Source organism: Nyctereutes procyonoides, unplaced genomic scaffold (assembly GCF_905146905.1).
Source record: "Nyctereutes procyonoides isolate TBG_1078 unplaced genomic scaffold, NYPRO_anot_genome, whole genome shotgun sequence".
In the NCBI taxonomy this organism is placed as follows: Eukaryota; Metazoa; Chordata; class Mammalia; order Carnivora; family Canidae; genus Nyctereutes; species Nyctereutes procyonoides.
The window spans coordinates 54,124,944-54,143,314 of record NW_026575135.1 but is presented as its reverse complement, the minus strand read 5'-3'; the positions used below and the strand labels follow the sequence as shown (position 1 = coordinate 54,143,314).

General features: G+C 36.1%; 1 protein-coding gene across 1 annotated transcript in view; it reads right to left on the bottom strand.

Annotated features, from left to right (window-relative positions):
- Positions 1-18,371, bottom strand: part of MEIKIN (meiotic kinetochore factor) — a 73,759-nt gene that overhangs the window by 38,475 nt on the left and 16,913 nt on the right. Inside the window, exons 6-7 of the mRNA XM_055301521.1 lie at positions 14,443-14,562; positions 5,385-5,424 (exon numbers count right to left, since the gene is read on the bottom strand). Of these exons, the coding sequence (XP_055157496.1) occupies positions 5,385-5,424; positions 14,443-14,562 (160 nt within the window). The remainder of the gene's footprint in view (positions 1-5,384; positions 5,425-14,442; positions 14,563-18,371) is intronic.

Sequence of the window (18,371 nt, the reverse complement as noted above, 5' to 3'; positions counted from 1 at the left end):
ACATGTAGATGAAAAACACAGAGTTTTACTATTAGCTACAGAATGTAGAAAAAATTCAGGATGTGACCAAACATAGATTCCTGCTCCATGCCTTCCATACTAGAGGATTATTACTAAGAAAAAAGGGGACAGAGCCTTGGGAAATAAGCAGTTTGACAGAGGGAAGTGACTTCTCTCCATCAAGTCCTAAATCTGGAGGTGGTAGGAAAATGACATTAGAAGAAGTGCAGAGAAAGCCAAAAGCAGAGGGGGCATGTGCCAAACTCACTCTAGGTAGAAATATCCACACAGGGTGGAAATGCAATATCAAAATAAGAGTCTGGACTACTTAGAGAGGAGACCTCAGTTAGCCCTCCTTGAGAGTCCCTTAATTCCTGTAGATTGTGAATGAGTTCTCAAGGTTCCAAATACCAAGGGCAATGCAGAAGGTGCTCAAACTAGAACCAAAATACCTGGCATAGGGCTGCTCTGCTGGTGACTCTACCACAAAGGTTGCAGAAAGGTAATCAAGTCAGTCTGCATGGAGGACTTCAATGACACTCAAGGAGTTTTGGGTAGCAACAAAAGCTAAGGTGAGAAAAAATCAGCAATGGAGGATCTCGGGCCCTAAATAAGGCTATAAGTTCACCAAAGGCTTTATTAGCAGAGTCCAGCCTAGGTATAGAACCAGTCTCTAAACCTGCAGCATAAATTAGTACAAGTCCAAAGACAACTTTTAGATCCCAGACAAACTCAAAGCCCCAACTTCACCCCTCCCCCAGTTCTAGCTTACTCCTATTACTATACACCTATATTTAGGGTGACCATTTATCCATATAGGCACCTTTCCAAGAATAAAAGGGAGTTCTACTAAAATTAATATCAGAACAATAGACACATACCAGGACTGTCCCAGGCAAATCAAGAGGTATGATAATCTACTTATATGCCATCCTCAGGAATATGAAATGGAGAGAAAAACTGTAAAATCTATCATTCACCCAAAAGAGACTCTGAACTGGAAGTAAATAGATGGCATTAATAAGTTTAACTCATCATTTCCCAGCTAAATAGGAGAGAACAGAGAGGAGACCCTATAAGAAGCTGAGGTCAGTTATTTTAAAAAAATAAATAAATTACACACAAAAGTAATATTACACTCTATGTTCACTAACTGGAATTAATTTTATTTTTTTAAAAGATTTTATTTATTTATTCATGAGAGAGAGAGAGAGAGATACAGGCAGAGGCAGAAGCAGGCCCCATGTAGGGAGCCTGATGTGGGACTTGAACCCGGGACTCCAGGATCACACCCTGGACCGAAGGCAGGTGCTAAACCGCTGAGCCACCCAGGGATTCCCCACTAACTGGAATTTAAATAAAACCTGTAAGGGGCACCTGGGTGGCTCAGTCTGTTAAGTGTCCTACCCTTGATTTCAGCCCAGGTCATGATCTTAGGGTCCTGGGATTGAGCGCCATGTCAGACTCCCCACTCAGTGGAGAATCTGTTTGTTTGCCCCTCCCTCTGCTCTTCCCCCTGTTTGTGCTCTCTCTCTTAAATAAATATATCTAAATCAATAAATAAATACTTTAAAAATGAAAGAAAGAAAGAAAGAAAGAAAGAAAGAAAGAAAGAAGAAAGAAAGAAAGAAAGAAAGAAAGAAAGAAAGAAAGAAAGAAAGAAAGAAAGAGAGAGAGAAAGAAAAAGATGAACTATATTTTCTTTGCATATCCAACTGGTACATTTTATTTTTTAGAGATAGGGAAACATTTAAGGGAGACAGGAAATAAGATTAGATACACGTAATCAAGTACTGTATTACATTTACTCCATGCAATATATAGGTAATACTCATTGAACAGCGTTTCCATGTATCTTTCAACAATATAAACAAAACTCCCTTTCTTTATTAGATACTATGTCAAAGTTATAGGATTTTAATTTTGTGAATGTGCTAATTAAAGAGAATGTCAAAAAAGCTAATAGTTAACAGCTGTTCAAAAATGGTGTCATTATTATCCAAACATTTCTCCTTCCTTCTTAAGAATATATTGCATTGCAGATTGTTAAAGGGATTTAAAAATCATCAATCATCATTTCTCTCTACTGACATTAATGATTTACCTTCAGCATTTTCACTGTTACCTTCAATTTGTAAAAAAACAAACAAAACAAAACTTAAAATCAGTGAAGCACAATAAAGTACAAATAAAACGAGGTATGCCTATAAGAGATTTCCTTTGCTTCAGAAATTTTTTTACCTCTTAGACACAAGCATATTTATAAGGAGGCTTTCACACTAATGCTATTCTTTTCTCACTCTACACATTTCCTAGGGTGACAACTATCCCTTCAGTCCAGGATCTTTCCCTTGCTATCTAGGCTGGAATATCCAACTACCCACCTGATATATCCTCTTCAAAGTGCTGTAGGTATTTCATTGTTTTCTAAACTAAAATTATCTATCATCCCAACTCACTCCTGCTTTTCTATTTGTACCTTCATCCAACAAATTAGTCATCATTCATCCAGTTTCTCAAATCAGAAGGCTGGGGGCTGAGTTAGACTCTACCTCCCTTAACAAATAAACATGAAAAATTACTGATTATCCCTTCTGAATTGTTCTGAAGTTTTTCCTTTTTGCTGTCCTTGCTGATAAAGTTCAGGTCCTAATTATGCCTCACTTGAAATGCTACAATAGACATTCCTTCAACCTAATCACTTCTTCCAATCCATCTTTTTCTTTGTTGCAAAAGTGATTATTCTAAGAAATATTATCATGTATATGTCTGTGAAGAGGTGGGTAACAGGCAAGAATTTTAGTTGGACAATGTATAAGTTCTACAGAAATCTACATTCAAAAGTATAGCAATCCTTACCCCCACAAACTCATCAGCACAGAATACCTAAACCATTAATCCCCACCAAGGAAGATAACATATTGTACCATCTACTATTTAACGCTGGTGAGAAAAATCAATTTATAAGAGAGTAAGACTTGCAGATAATTATTTGACAGACAAAAAAATCTATCCTTCTATCTCAAAAAGCTGAGAGCAAAATATTCTTTTACCCTCATGGCTTATTTATTTTTGGTCTATTATCTTTCCTGCCTATATTTTCTATTAAAAATTATATTTCTTTGGTTTCCTTAGTCATAACTTTCTTAAGTTTTATTGATATAATTCACATATCACAAATTAACCCATATAAAGTGTACATTCAGTGGCTTTTAATATATTCAGAGAGTTGTGTAACTGTCATCACAATTAATTTTAGAACAATTTCATCACCTCAAAAAGAAACCCTGTACCCATCAAGCAGTCAGTTCTTATTTCTCCCCAACCACCCTAGTCTTAAGCAATCACTAACTTGCTGTCTGTTCAGATTTATCTATTCCGGATACCTCATACAGACACAACCATAAAATATGTGATCTTATGTGACCAGCTTCTTTCATTTAGAATATGTCCAGGGTTCATCCACACTGTAGCATATATCAGAATTTAATTTTTTATTATAGAATAATATTCCATATAGCATATAGATATACCACATTTTATTTGTCCATTCATTAGTAGATGGACATTTGGACTGTTACTACTTTTTTGGCTATCATGAGTAAAGTTTCAGTCAACATTCATGCACAAGTTTTTGTGTGGACATGCATTTCTATTTTTCTCAGGTATGCATATCCAGGAGTTGATTGCTGGGTCACATGAAACATTATGTGGGACTGCCAAACTATTTTTCAAAGTGCCTTCATTTTAAATTTCCACCAGCAATGTACTGGAGTCTCAATTTTTCCATGCCTCACACGACAATTATTACCAGTATTTTTAATTATAGCCATCCTAGTGGGTGTAAAGTGATTCTCATTCAAGTTGACTTGCATTTCCCTAATGGATAATGATATGAGCATCTTTTCATGTGTTCATTGGTCACTTATATATCTTCTATGGAGAAATGCCTGTTTGGATCCTTTGCTCATTTTTAAATTGAATTATTTTTCCTTTTATTATGGGTTGTTAAGAATTCTTTACATATTCTGGATACAAGTCCCTGTCAGATATATAATCTGCAAATATTTTATCCCATTCTATGGATTGTCTTTTCATTTTCTTGATGGTGTCTCCTGACTTTGCTCTTAAACTTGTACGAATTTTTTGCAAATTTCTTTCAAATTTTGAATATTAAAATGTTTTAAATTTTTGTTATATTTTATAGTCCTACTGAAAATCTTTCAGACTCTCATCACATTCAAGAAAATAAAAATGCCAGCCCTTAAGACCATTCATGATCCAGACTGTGACCATCTCCTTCAATTAAGAAACTCTCTCTCACACATATGCCTCAACCTTCAGTCTACATGCCCCAATCCAAATTCTTGATCTTTGCCCCATAATATTTCTCAATTTCTCTCATCTTAATATATGGCAACACCATCCTTCTAGTTGCTCAAGCCAAAACTGTGGAATCAGTCTTGACTACTTTCATGCTCATTCAGTCCATCAGTGAATAAGAATCCATCCTTAGTCCTGCTTTCAAAATATATCCAAAATCTGATCTCTCTACCTTTACTCTTACCACTCTGGTCCAATATTAGGACAATAGTCTCCTACAATTTCCCTAACGCCTTGTCTCTTCATAATCTATTCTCAACACAGTAGCCAGGGTGATTCTTTTAAAACCTAAGTTATTTTTGAAATAAAAAAATTCTCTAAAACCTAAGTTATATCGTCACCCTTCTAAATCTTTAAAGGCTTTCCAATCCACTCATATTCACCTGGAATATCTTCTGTGATATGTCCTCTGGTTCTTCTGTCACTTCTCCTTTCTCCTCTTCCCACGCTCCACTCCTAGAATCTAGGCCTTCAGGGCCTTGCTCCAGCCATTCCCTCTACCTGGAATACTTTTTTTTTTTCTCCTGTGAGTCACATATCTTGCTCTGTCTCCTTCTTTAAGTCTCTGCTCAAATTTCAATTATGACCTCACTGACCACACTACTTAAAATAGTGAACCTCCATTCCAATACTCTCTTGCCCCCATCTTGCTTTTTTCCATAACATTCATTACCATACAGAATACTATAAATTTACTCACTTATTTATTGTCCACCCTTCCAAATGGAATGTGGACTTGATGAAGGCAGAGATTTTGTTTTATTTATTGTCCACCCCTTCCAATTAGAATGTGGACTTGATGAAGGCAGAGATTTTGTTTTTAATCAATTTCGTTCATTACAATATATCACTAGCAATTAGAATATGTTGGGCACAAAATGATTCCTCAACCAACAATGAATAAATGAACACATGAATTTGTGGACTAACAATCATTCTAGCTACATAACTATTAGAACACGGGGTTTTGAAAAGCAGAACTTTAAAATGTTAGTTCTTACATTTCTCTATGGCATTTTTGAGAGTCTCCTGAAGAGGTACCTAGGAAAGAAAAAAACAATCTATTAGAAATACAATTCAAACACAGACCAGAGGCCAAAATTAGGAAAAAAGAAGTATTTTTCTCTAAAATATGTGGTGATAATGCAGTTTATTTTCTATAATTTTATTGTTTTATATTGCTTTTATGCGCCACTTAAATTAGGTAGAAGTATTCTCAAAGTTACCAAAATAAAACAAAATTATTAGGAAATTTTAAGAGATGCAGGAATCTATCAGCCTATATTTATAGTTAGTTATAATTTTTGAAATGCTTTCCAATCTTTTACTTGATTCTTAAAACAGGCATGTGAGGTGAATATAACAATTTACTATTCATATGCTACATAGCTACATATGTGAAAAAAACAACTGGTTGAATTATAAAACTAACAGCTGCATACTTGGAACCTAAACTCAGATCTCATGATTCTTAAGTATATACTAAGTATATAGATATGCATATTAGTAGACTGCTTAGCCAAGAAAATGCCTACTAGTTAACATTTGCTGTCTAGGTTCACTAGGTTCACAATAAAAGTATTACTTAAGAACCATGAGAATAGTTTTCCGAAGAAGTTATGACTAATCCCCACAGTACTCTGCTTGTGTTTAATTAGAATTTTACAGTTAAAAAGAAGTGAAGTGAATGGTATCTACTAATCATGGAGAAGCATTTCCCTGAAAAGGAGGTTCCCAAAATATAAAGGAGTGAACAACTTCTACTCTCTGCTTTTGCTGATAATAGTCTCTTGCTTTTTCTTCTGATGTAAATTTTTTTTGGATTGAGTATAGGTAACACACATTAAATTAGTTTTATGTGTACAACATAATGACTTCAGTTCTCTATACATTATATTATGCTCACCACAAGCCTAGCTACCATTTGTCACCACACAATGCTATTACAATACCATTGATTATTATTTCCTATGCTGTGATTTTTATTCCCTTTACTTATTCATTCCATAACTGGAAGCTTGTGTTTCCTACTCCTCTTCACCCATTTTCCCACACCCCTATCCCCTTTCCCTCTGGGAACCATTAGTTTGTTCTCTGTATTTACAGGTTTGATTCTGTTTTTTTGTTTTAAAATTTAAGTTTCAGGGATCCCTGGGTGGCGCAGCGGTTTGGCGCCTGCCTTTGGCCTGGGGCACGATCCTGGAGACCCGGGATCGAATCCCACGTCGGGCTCCCGGTGCATGGAGCCTGCTTCTCTCTCTGCCTGTGTCTCTGCCTCTCTCTCTCTCTCTCTCTCTCTCTCTCTCTCTCTCTCTCTGTGTGTGTGTGTGACTATCATAAATAAATAAAAATTAAAAAAAAATAAAAATAAAAAAAATAAAATTTAAGTTTCATTTATTTAAGTAATCTCTATACCCAACATGGTGCGCAAGCTCATGACTCTCTGAGATCAAGAGTTGCATGCCATTCCAACTGAGTCAGCCAGGTGCCCCTGTATTTTGTTTTTTTTTATTTGCTTTTTTTTTTTTAGATTCCACACATGTTAAATCATATTGTTTTTGTCTTTCTCAATCTCACCTATTCCCTCAGCATATGACCTGCTATGTCCATTCATGTTATCGCAAATGGCAAGATCTCAACCTTTCACATGGCTGCATAATATTCGTGTGTGTGTGTGTGTACACCATATCTTCCTTATCCATTCATCCATCAGTGTATACTTAGATTGCTTCCATATCTTGGCTATTGTAAATATGCTGCAATACATAGGGCTACATATATCTTTTCAAATCAGTGTTTTTATTATCTGTGGGTAAATACCCACTAGGAGAATTATTGGATCATATGGTATTTCTATTTTTAATTTTTTGAGGCATATCCACACTATTTTCCACAGTGGCAATACCAATTCACATTCCCATCAAAAGTGGATAAGAGGGAAGCCTGGGTGGCTCAGTGGTTGAGCATCTGCTTTCGGCTCAGGGCATGATCCTGGGGTTCTGAGATCAAGTCCTGTATCAGGCTCCCTAGAGGGAGCCTGCTTCTCCCTCTGCCTATGTCTCTGCCTCTTTCTCTCTGTGTCACTCATGAATAAATAAGTAAAATCTTTTTTAAAAAATGGATAAGAGGGATCCCTGGGTGGCGCAGCGGTTTGGCGCCTGCCTTTGGCCCAGGGCGCGATCCTGGAGACCCGGGATTGAATCCCACGTCGGGCTCCCGGTGCATGGAGCCTGCTTCTCCCTCTGCCTGTGTCTCTGCCTCTCTCTCTCTCTGTGACTATCATAAATTAAAAAAAAATGGATAAGAGTCATTTTTTAAAAAACAATTTTGTATTTAAGGGGCACCTGAGTGGCTTAGTCAGTTAGCATCTGCCTTCAGCTCCAGTCATAATCCTAGGGTCCTGGGATTGAGTCCTATTTTGGGTTCCCTGCTCAGTGGAGATCTTGCTACTCCTTCTGCCCCTTGCCCTTGCTTGTACCTTCTCTCTCTCTCTGTCAAATAAAATCTTTAAAAATTTTTGTATTTAAATTCAATTTAACATATACTGTATTACTAGTTTCAGAGATAGAATTTAGTGATTTGGGCAGCCCAGGTGGCTCAGTGGTTTAGCGCCACCTTTGGCCCAGGGCATGACCCTGGAGACCGAGGATCGATCCCACATCGGGCTCTCTGCGAGGAGCCTGCTTCTCCTTCTGCCTGTGTCTCTGCCTCTCTTTCTCTCTGTCTCTCTCATGAATAAATAAATAAAATCGTAAAAAAAAAAAGAATTTAGTGATTCATCAGTTCCATACAATACCCACCCATCCTCCAGCAACCCTCAGTTTTTTTCCTAAACTTTAGATTTTTCCTTCCCTTCTACGTTTACCTGTTTTGTTTCTTAAATTCCACATATAAGTGAAATCATGTGGTATTTATCTTTCTCTGACTTATTTTGCTTAGCATTATACTCTCTAGTTCTTTCCACATTGTGGCAAATGGCAAGATTTCATTATTTTCAATGGCTGAATAATATTCCTGTGTGTGTGTGTGTGTGTGTGTGAGAGAGAGAGAGAGAGAGAGAGAGAGAGAGAGAAAGAAAGAGAGAGAGACACACACACACACACACACAGAGATACCACCTCTCCTTATCCATTCATCTGTCCTTGGACATCTGGGCTCATTCCATAGTTTGGCTATTATGGACATGGCTGCTATAAATATTGTGATTCATGTGCCCCTTTCAATCACGATGTTTGTATCCTTTGGATAAATACCTCGTAGTACAATTTTTGGGTTGTAGGGTAGCTCTATTTTTAACTTTTTGAAGAACCTCCATACTTCCAGAGTAGCTACACTAGTTTGCATTCCTACCAACAATGTGAGAGGGTTCCCCTTTCTCCACATACTTCCCAACCTCCATTGTTTCCGGAGTTGTTAATTTTGGCCATTCTTTCCAGTGTGAGGTGGTATCACATTGTGGTTTTGATTTGTATTTATGACTGTTCCTTTTCCCCCATATCCTTGGCAACAACTGTTCTTTCTTGTCTTTTTATTTTAGTCATTCTGACAAGTATGTGTGCTATTGATTTCCATTTCCCTGATGATTAGTGATGTGGAGCATCTTTTCATTTGTCTGTGGGCCATCTGAATGTCTTCTTTGGAAACATGTCTATTCAGCTACTCTGTCCATTTTTAAAATTGGATTGTTTGGATTTTTAGTGTTGAGTTGTATAAATTCTTTATATATTTTGGATATTAACCCCTTATTAGATATATCATTTGCAAATAGCTTCTTCCATTCAATAGGTTGCCTTTTTGTTTTATTTATGGTTCCCTTCACTGTACAAAAGCTTTTTAATGTAGTTCAAATAGTTTAATTTTGCTTTTGTTTCCCTTTTCTCAGGGGGCATATCTAGAAAAATGCTGCTATGGCTGAAGTAAGAGAAAGTACTGCCTGTATTCTCTCCTAGGATTTTTATGGTTTCAGGTCTCACATTAGGTCCACAATCCATTTTTTAAATATTTTATTTATTTATTCATTCATGAAAGACGGGGGGGGGGCAGAGACACAGGCAGAGGGAGAAGCAGGCTCCATGCAGGAAGCTTGATGTGGGACTCCATCCCAGGACTCCAGGATCACGCCCTGGGCCGAAGGCAGGCACTAAACCGCTGAGCCAACCAGGGATCCCTGGTCCATAATCCATTTTGAGTTTATATTGTGTATGATATAAGAAAGTGGTTCAGTTTCATTCTTCTGCATGTAGCTGTCCAGTTTTCCCAGCATTATTTATTGAAGAGGTGGTCTTTTCTCTATTGTATATTCTTGCCTCCTCTGTCACAGATTAAGTGACTATATAAGCATGGGTTTATCTCTGGGCTCTTTATTCTGTTCCACTGATCTATGTATCTGTTTTTGTGCCAGAACCATGCCATTTTGACTATAGTTTTGTAGTATATCTTGAAGTCTGGAAGTATAACACCTCCAGCTTTGCTCTTTCTCAATATTGTTTTGGCTATTTGGGGTCTTTTGTGCTTCCACACAAATTTTAGGATTATTTGTTCTAATTCTGTGAAAAATGCTATTGGTATTTTGATAGGGACTGCATTGAATATTTAGATTGTATTTGCAAGTATGGGAAATATTAATTCTTCCAAACCATGAGCATGGAATATCTTCCCATTTGTTTGTGTCATCTTTAATTTTTTTTCATCAATGTTTTACAGTTTTCAGAATACATGTCTTTCATCTCCTTGGTTAAGTTTATTCCTGGGTATTTTATTCTTTTTAGTGTAATTATAGAGTTTTTTTTTCTTATTTTCTCTTTCAGCTACTTCATTATCAGTGTATAGAAATGTTATTGGAAAAAAAAAGAAATGTTATTGGTTTCTGGGTATTAATTTGTATCCTTAAACTTTATTGTATTTATTTATTACTTCTAATAGTTTTTTGGTAAGGTCTTTAGGGTCTTCTATGTACAGTATCATGTCATCTGCAAATAATGACAGTTTAATTTCTTTCTTACTGATATTGATGCCTCATTTATTTTTCTTGTTTGATTGCTGTGGCTAGGATGTCTATCTAGAACTATGCTGTAGTACTAGAAAAGTATTAAGAAAGGACATCCTTGTCTTGTTCCTGGTCTCAGAGGAAAAGCTCTCAGTTTTTCACCATTGAATATGATATTGACTTTTTTTTTCATAGATGGCCTTTATTATGTTGAGGTATGTTCTTTTTAACATGAATTGCTGTTGAATTTTGTTAATGCTTTTTCTGCATGTACTGAGGTAATAATATGATTTTTATCTTATATTTTGTTGGTATGGTTTATCATGTTGATTGATTTGCAAATACTGAACCATCCTGCATCCCCAGAATAAATCCCATTTGGAAACAGTGAGTGATCCTTTCAATGTATTGTTGAACGTGGTTTGCTAATATTTTATTGGTGATTTTTGCAACTATGTTCATCCAGGATTTTGACCTATAGTTTCCATCCTTCTTTTCTTTTCCCTTCTTCCTTTCTTCTTTCCTTCCCTCCTCCCTTCCTTTCTTTTTTGTGTATTTGTCTGGTTTTGGTATCATGGTAATACTGGCCTTGTGGAATGAATTTGGGAGCTTTTCTTCCTCTATTTTTTTGGAATAGTTTGGGAAGAATAAGTATTAACTCTTCTTAAAATGTTGGGTAGAAGTTACCTGTGAATCCATCCAGTCCTACACTTCTATTTTTTGGTAGTTTAAAGTAATGATTCAATTTTGTTACTAGAAATTGGTCTGTTAAGATTTTCTATTTCTTTCTGATTCACTTTGGAAGATTATATGTTTCTGGAAATTCACCCATTTCTTCTAGGATGTCCAATATTTTGGCATGATTTTTCACATTGTTCTCTTATAATCTTTAAATTTCTGGTGTCAGTTGTTCTCTTTCATTTCTGGTTTTATTTATGAGTCATTTCTCTTTTTTTCTTGATGAATCTGGCTAAGGGCTTATCAATTTTGTTTCTTTTCAAAGAACCAGCTCCTGCTTTTATTGATCTGTTCTATTGGTTTTATGTTTTTGTTTTCATCTGTATAACATTTATTTCTGCTCTGAACTCCATTTTTTCCTTCTTTCTACTCTCCTTGGGCTTTGTTTATTCTTTTGTTAATTATTTTAGGTTTAAGGTAAGCTAATTTATTGGAGCTTTTTCTTGCTTCTTGAGGTAGATCTGTATCACTATATATTTCCCTCTTAGAACTGCTTGTCTTAAAGGTTTTGGACTTTTGTTTTCATTTTCTCGTATCTCCATGTAATTTTTGATTTCCCCTTTGACTTCTCTTTGACTCATTGGTTGTTTTGTATTATGCTGTTTAGTCTCCATATGTTTGTCTTTTTCCAGTTTATTTTTCTTGTGATTCATTTCTAGTTTTATATTGTGGTCAGGAAAGACACATGGTATAATTTCAATCTTCTTAAATTTACTAAGACTTGCTTTCTGATCTACCATGCAATCTATCCCAAAGAATATTCCATGTATACTTCAAAAGAATGCATATTTTGCTGTTTGGATGAAATGTTTTTGTATATATCTGTTATGTCCATCTGGTATAATGTGTCATTCAAAGATACTGTTTCCTTATTGATTTTCTGCCTGGATGATTTATCCATTGATGTAAGTGGGGTGTTAAAATCCCATACTACTATTGTGTTACCATCAGTTTCTCTCTTTATGTCCATTAATATTTGCTTTATGTATTTAGATGTTCCAATACTGGGTGCATGGATATTTACAACTGTCATATTCTCTCATTGGATTGATCCCTTTATCATTATGTAATACCTTTCTTTGTCTCTTATTACAGTCTTTGTTTTATATTTATTTTGTCTGATATAAGCATAGCTACCTCGGCCTTTTTTTTTTCACTTCTATGTGCATTTAAGTGTTTCTCCATCCTTTCATTTTCAGTCTGTTTGTGTCTTTAGATATGAGATGAGTCTCTTATAGGCAGCATATGGATAGGTCTTTTTTTAAATTCCATCCTGTCACCCTGTGTCTTTTGATTAGGGCATTTAGGGAAAGGCTAAAATTCTTAATATCTAATGAATCTAGAAATGGAGGGTAAAGATAAACAGATAAAATTGGGGGAAAAGTATGAAAAGAAAATTCACACACACACACATACACACACAAAGAAAATAAAAAATACATGAGGAAGATCTCTATAAAACCAGCCAGAGTTATTTCTAGTATATACTATTATATTAGGTGGAGAAAAACAAAAAGAGTATCTATAAGCAAGAAAGAAGAGGATATAAGAAAATATATCATAGAATATAGAAGAAAAAAACCATAATCTAAAGAGACTAGTTACTTATAAGAGTTGAGTGGGAAAGGGGTAGACAAAAGAGGGGAATAAGATCAGGGTACTAGGAAAGAGGAAGTGATTTTTTTAAAAAACAATGTATTTCTTATAGCTTTGATTCTCAGAACCATAACAATGTTTCACACACCTTCACATAGCACCTTCTCCCTGAATAAAGAAACAAACAAACAAAAATCCAAACAGGTTAGGGAAACAAATACTGAATCCAACACTAACAGATGAATCTGAGTATATTCCAAGTGAATACTAACTGCACTATAAGGGAAGGGGAAGAAAAGAACTAACCTATATAACTATGAAAAACAGCATTTTGATTGATAATAATAATAACAATAGTAATAGTAATAAGCAGAACTGTACATAAATGTAATTTATTTGCTAAATGTATTTCTCAAAGGGATCTGAGTTAATAATTCTGCAACTTCTTTTTGTGTATACTAAAGTTATATAAGTAAATAAAAAAATGAAAGTATTGGATTTTAACACATAAAATAGATATTCATGACTTCATACTGATATAAACAACTGAAAAAAATAAGTGGCAGAAACAGGACAGTTCTTTTACAGCAGCATTCCAATTAGTAAATGTAGCAGCAAAGTATGAAATAGAAAATCACCATTAGGGAAACACCAGAGTAACAAATGTCAAAGTCAAATCCCTCTGATGACTACCAGTGAATGAAAGTTGAGGAGAAACAGGATTTACAGGGTCTCAAACTATCATTCCATATATTTATTAAGACAAGGGGAAACTAGTAACTTAACCATGCAAAAAACCACAGATACCATGTTAATCAAATGGCAAAGTTTAATATCACCAATAATAAGATATACTGACATCAAGAACTTCATACAATGTACTAAAAAGGGCATAACATCATTTCTGCAGCATTCTCAAAAAAATTGAATAAATTCATTCCAATGAAAAAACATGAGACAAATTCAAATTGAGGGACATTGTACAAAATAACTGATCAGTAATCTTCAAAAGTATCAAGACTATGAAAGACAAAGAAAGACTGAGAAACTGTTACAGATTATAGTAGATTAAAGGAGAAATAACAATCAAATGCAATGTTGGATCCTGAAATGCAAGATAAGAGACTGGCAGAAAAGCTGGTAAAATGTAAATAAGGTCTGCAATTTAATTAGTAGTTTTATACCATTGTTCATTTTCTGATTCTGATCATTGTACTAATAATGTTATATAAGACAAGCATTAGGGAAGGCTGGGTGAGAGACACATAGGAACTCTCCATACTATTTTTGCATCTTTTATGCAAGTCTAAAATTAGTTCAAAATAAAAGTTTTAAGAAAGGAGAACCAGGGATCCCTGGGTGGCGCAGCGGTTTGGCGCCTGCCTTTGGCCCAGGGCACGATCCTGGAGACCCGGGATCGAATCCCACGTCAGGCTCCCGGTGCATGGAGCCTGCTTCTCCCTCTGCCTGTGTCTCTGCCTCTCTCTCTCTCTCTCTCTCTCTCTCTCTCTCACTGTGTGCCTATCATAAATAAATAAAAAATAAAAATTAAAAAAAAAAAAGAAAGGAGAACCATATGTGCTTGAGCTGCTACTAATCAAATATTATTCATAGCCAATGTAATCCTAATTGATGAACTTAGCTTATAAATCATTTTAAAAATTACTTTGTTTTTTCCAACATAGATGAGGCGTTTCCCCTGTGACATGAGAAAAAAAAAAAAGACTGTGAAAACTCACCTAAAATTGCAGAGAGGTTTGAAAACTGTGGTACCTTCTCTATTGTTACTGCTTTACTGGTATCCAGAAGAGTGGAATTCTTGCATCGCATGTGTTCTTCCAACTTGGGACATTCCCAATCTAAAATAGCAGGGAGGAATGGCACACAACTTTTAATAGCACATAAGTAGGAGGTTACATCCCCCAGGCCCAACTTAAGTCCCCATAACAGCTTAGGTCCTCATACCAAGCTGTAGTAATTAAGGAATTTGGGTAAAACAGATAAAAAAGACAAGACTTGGGATCCCTGGGTGGCGCAGCGGTTTAGCGCCTGCCTTTGGCTCAGGGCGCGATCCTGGAGACCCGGGATCGAATCCCACGTCGGGCTCCCGGTGCATGGAGCCTGCTTCTCCCTCTGCCTGTGTCTCTGCCTCTCTCTCTCACTGTGTGCCTATCATAAATAAATAAAATTAAAAAAAAAAAGACAAGACTTGATGGCATTTAGGACAGTAAAAAATCTTTGACCTATTTCAGGGCTCTAACCTACTTTCTTTCCCAGATTCTTGCCCCATAAAAATTATTGACCTAAGGGTCAGATAGAATACACAGGAGGTTCCTCTTAATATTTTATGTATAAGTTTTACCTAGATCACATTAATATCATATCACTAAAAAACATACTAGTATTACCTCATGTCGTTTTAAGGTTTCCATTGACTTACCACTATGGAAGAATGAGGTTATTCTCTTTTTTTTTAATAATAAATTTATTTTTTATTGGTGTTCAATTTGCCAACATACAGAATAACATCCAGTGCTCATCCCGTCAAGTGCCCCCCTCAGTGCCCATCACCCATTCACCCCCACTCCCCGCCCTCCTCCCATTCCACCACCCCTAGTTCATTTCCCAGAGTTAGGAGTCTCTTATGTTCTGTCTCCCTTTCTGATATTTCCTACCCATTTCTTCTTCCTTCCCTTCTATTCCCTTTCACTATTATTTATATTCCCCAAATGAATGAGACCATATAATGTTTGTCCTCCGATTGACTTATTTCACTCAGCATAATACCCTCCAGTTCCATCCACATTGAAGCAAATGGTGGGTATTTGTCATTTCTAATGGCTAATATTCCATTGTATACATAAACCACATCTTCTTTATCCATTCATCTTTCGATGGACACCGAGGCTCCTTCCACAGTTTGGCTATTGTGGACATGGCTGCTAGAAACATCGGGGTCCCGGCGTTTCATTGCATCTGTATCTTCGGGGTAAATCCCCAGCAGTGCAATTGCTGGGTCGTAGGGCAGGTCTATTTTTAACTCTTTGAGGAACCTCCACACAGTTTTCCACAGTGGCTGCACCAGTTCACATTCCCACCAACAGTGCAAGAGGGTTCCCTTTTCTCCGCATCCTCTCCAACATTTGTGGTTTCCTGCCTTGTTCATTTTCCCCATTCTCACTGGTGTGAGGTGGTATCTCATTGTGGTTTGGATTTGTATTTCCCTGCTGGCAAGTGATGCAGAGCATTTTCTCATGTGCTTGTTGGCCACGTCTATGTCTTCCTCTGTGAGATTTCTCTTCATGTCTTTTGCCCATTTCATGATTGGATTGTTTGTTTCTTTGGTCTTGAGTTTAATAAGTTCTTTATAGATCTTGGAAACTAGCCCTTTATCTGATACGTCATTTGCAAATATCTTCTCCCATTCTGTAGGTTGTCTTTGAGTCTTGTTGACTGTATCCTTTGCTGTGCAAAAGCTTGTTATCTTGATGAAGTCCCAATAGTTCATTTTTGCTTTTGTTTCTTTTGCCTTCATGGATGTATCTTGCAAGAAGTTACTGTGGCTGAGTTCAAAAAGGGTGTTGCCTGTGTTCTCCTCTAGGATTTTGATGGAATCTTGTCTCACATTTAGATCTTTCATCCATTTTGAGTTTATCTTTGTGTATGGTGAAAGAGAATGGTCTAGTTTCATTCTTCTGCATGTGAATGTCCAATTTTCCCAGCACCATTTATTGACGAGACTGTCTTTCTTCCAGTGGATAGTCTTTCTTCCTTTATCGAATATTAGTTGACCATAAAGTTGAGGGTCCACTTCTGGGTTCTCTATTCTGTTCCATTGATCTATGTGTCTGTTTTTGTGCTAGTACCACACTGTCTTGATGATCACAGCTTTGTAGTACAACCTGAAATCTGGCATTGTGATGCCCCCAGCTACGGTTTTCTTTTTTAAAATTCCCCTGGCTATTCGGGGTCTTTTCTGATTCCACACAAATCTTAAAATAATTTGTTCTAACTCTCTGAAGAAAGTCCATGGTATTTTGATAGGGATTGCATTAAACGTGTAAATTGCCCTGGGTAACATTGACATTTTCACAATATTAAGTCTCCTAATCCATGAGCATGGAATATTTTTCCATCTCTTTATGTCTTCCTCAATTTCTTTCAGAAGTGTTCTATAGTTTTTAGGGTATAGATCCTTTACAATGAGGTTATTCTAACATCTCCATCCCCCTTTCCACAATTCCCATTGGTATGATATTATTATATTGCATATCTAGTTAAATCAATATTCAGTATAGACATTATGGTAATAAGCTTCTATAAAAATGCTTTTTACTCTTGTGGTATACCATGACAACCATTTATCCCCCACGAAGTCAGTAAGTCTTTTCTGTTTTAGTTTTCTCTGTATTTTTCACCTATTTAATCCCAAACTCTACCAAGTTCTATAAATCCATTCTCTTTTTTTTCTTAATTTTATTTATTTATGATAGTCACACAGAGAGAGAGAGAGAGAGAGAGGCAGAGACACAGGCAGAGGGAGAAGCAGCAGGCTCCATGCACCGGGAGCCCGACGTGGGATTCCATCCCGGGTCTCCAGGATTGTGCCCTGGGCCAAAGGCAGGCGCCAAACCACTGCGCCACCCAGGGATCCCTAAATCAATTCTTTTAATTCCATTCTCCGGTCTTCTAAAGTTGCATAATGCTCTATTTTGGTGTTTTTCATCTACTATGCTAGGCACACTGTGGCCCTTTTAATGCAGAAATCATACTCTTTAGCTCTAGGAAATATTTTTGAATTATAACATTGATAATTTTCTTCCCTTTGTTTCTTTCATTATCTTTATCTAAAACTCCTTTTATTTAATATTGGATTTCATATACTCCTCCTCTGATTTTTCCCTCAAATTGAAACCGATTTTCTTCATTTTCCTTCTGACTTTTTTCTTCTAAACCCTAACTTCTAATCCTTCTACTGAGTTTTTCACTGCTATTGCATTTGCTATCTGAATATCCCCTTTTTATAGCATTCTATTTTTTAACAGATACAATATATATTTTACGTCAATTAACTATTTTTTCAATATTTTTTCCTCTTTGTGTTTCTATTTCTGCTTGCTTCCTTTTCTTATTTTTTAATTTTTAATTTTATTATGGTAGGAACACTCAACAGGAATCTACCCTCTCAAATTTGTAAGTTTATAATTGAATATTGTTAACTATATAACAGTGTGTGTATAGGAAGTTTCTAGAATCTATTCACCTAACAAAACTGACACCTGATACCTGTTGAATAGCAACTTCCCGTATCCATCTCACCCCAGGTCCTGACAACCAACAGTCTACACTCTACTACGAATTTGACTATTTTAGACATCTCATGCAAGTGGAATGGTACAGTGTTTATCTTTCTGTGACTGGCTTATTTCACTTAGCATAACATTCTCAAGATTCGTCCATGTTGCGGCATATGGCAGGATTTCACTTTTTCTGAAGGTTGAATACTATTCCATCATATGTATATACTATATTTACTTTATCCATTCATCACACACTGAACACATTATTTCCACATTTGGCTACTGTGAATAATGCTGCAATAGACATAGGAGTGCAAACACCTAAGACCCTGATGGCAACTTCTTGGGATAAATAACCAGAAGTGGGA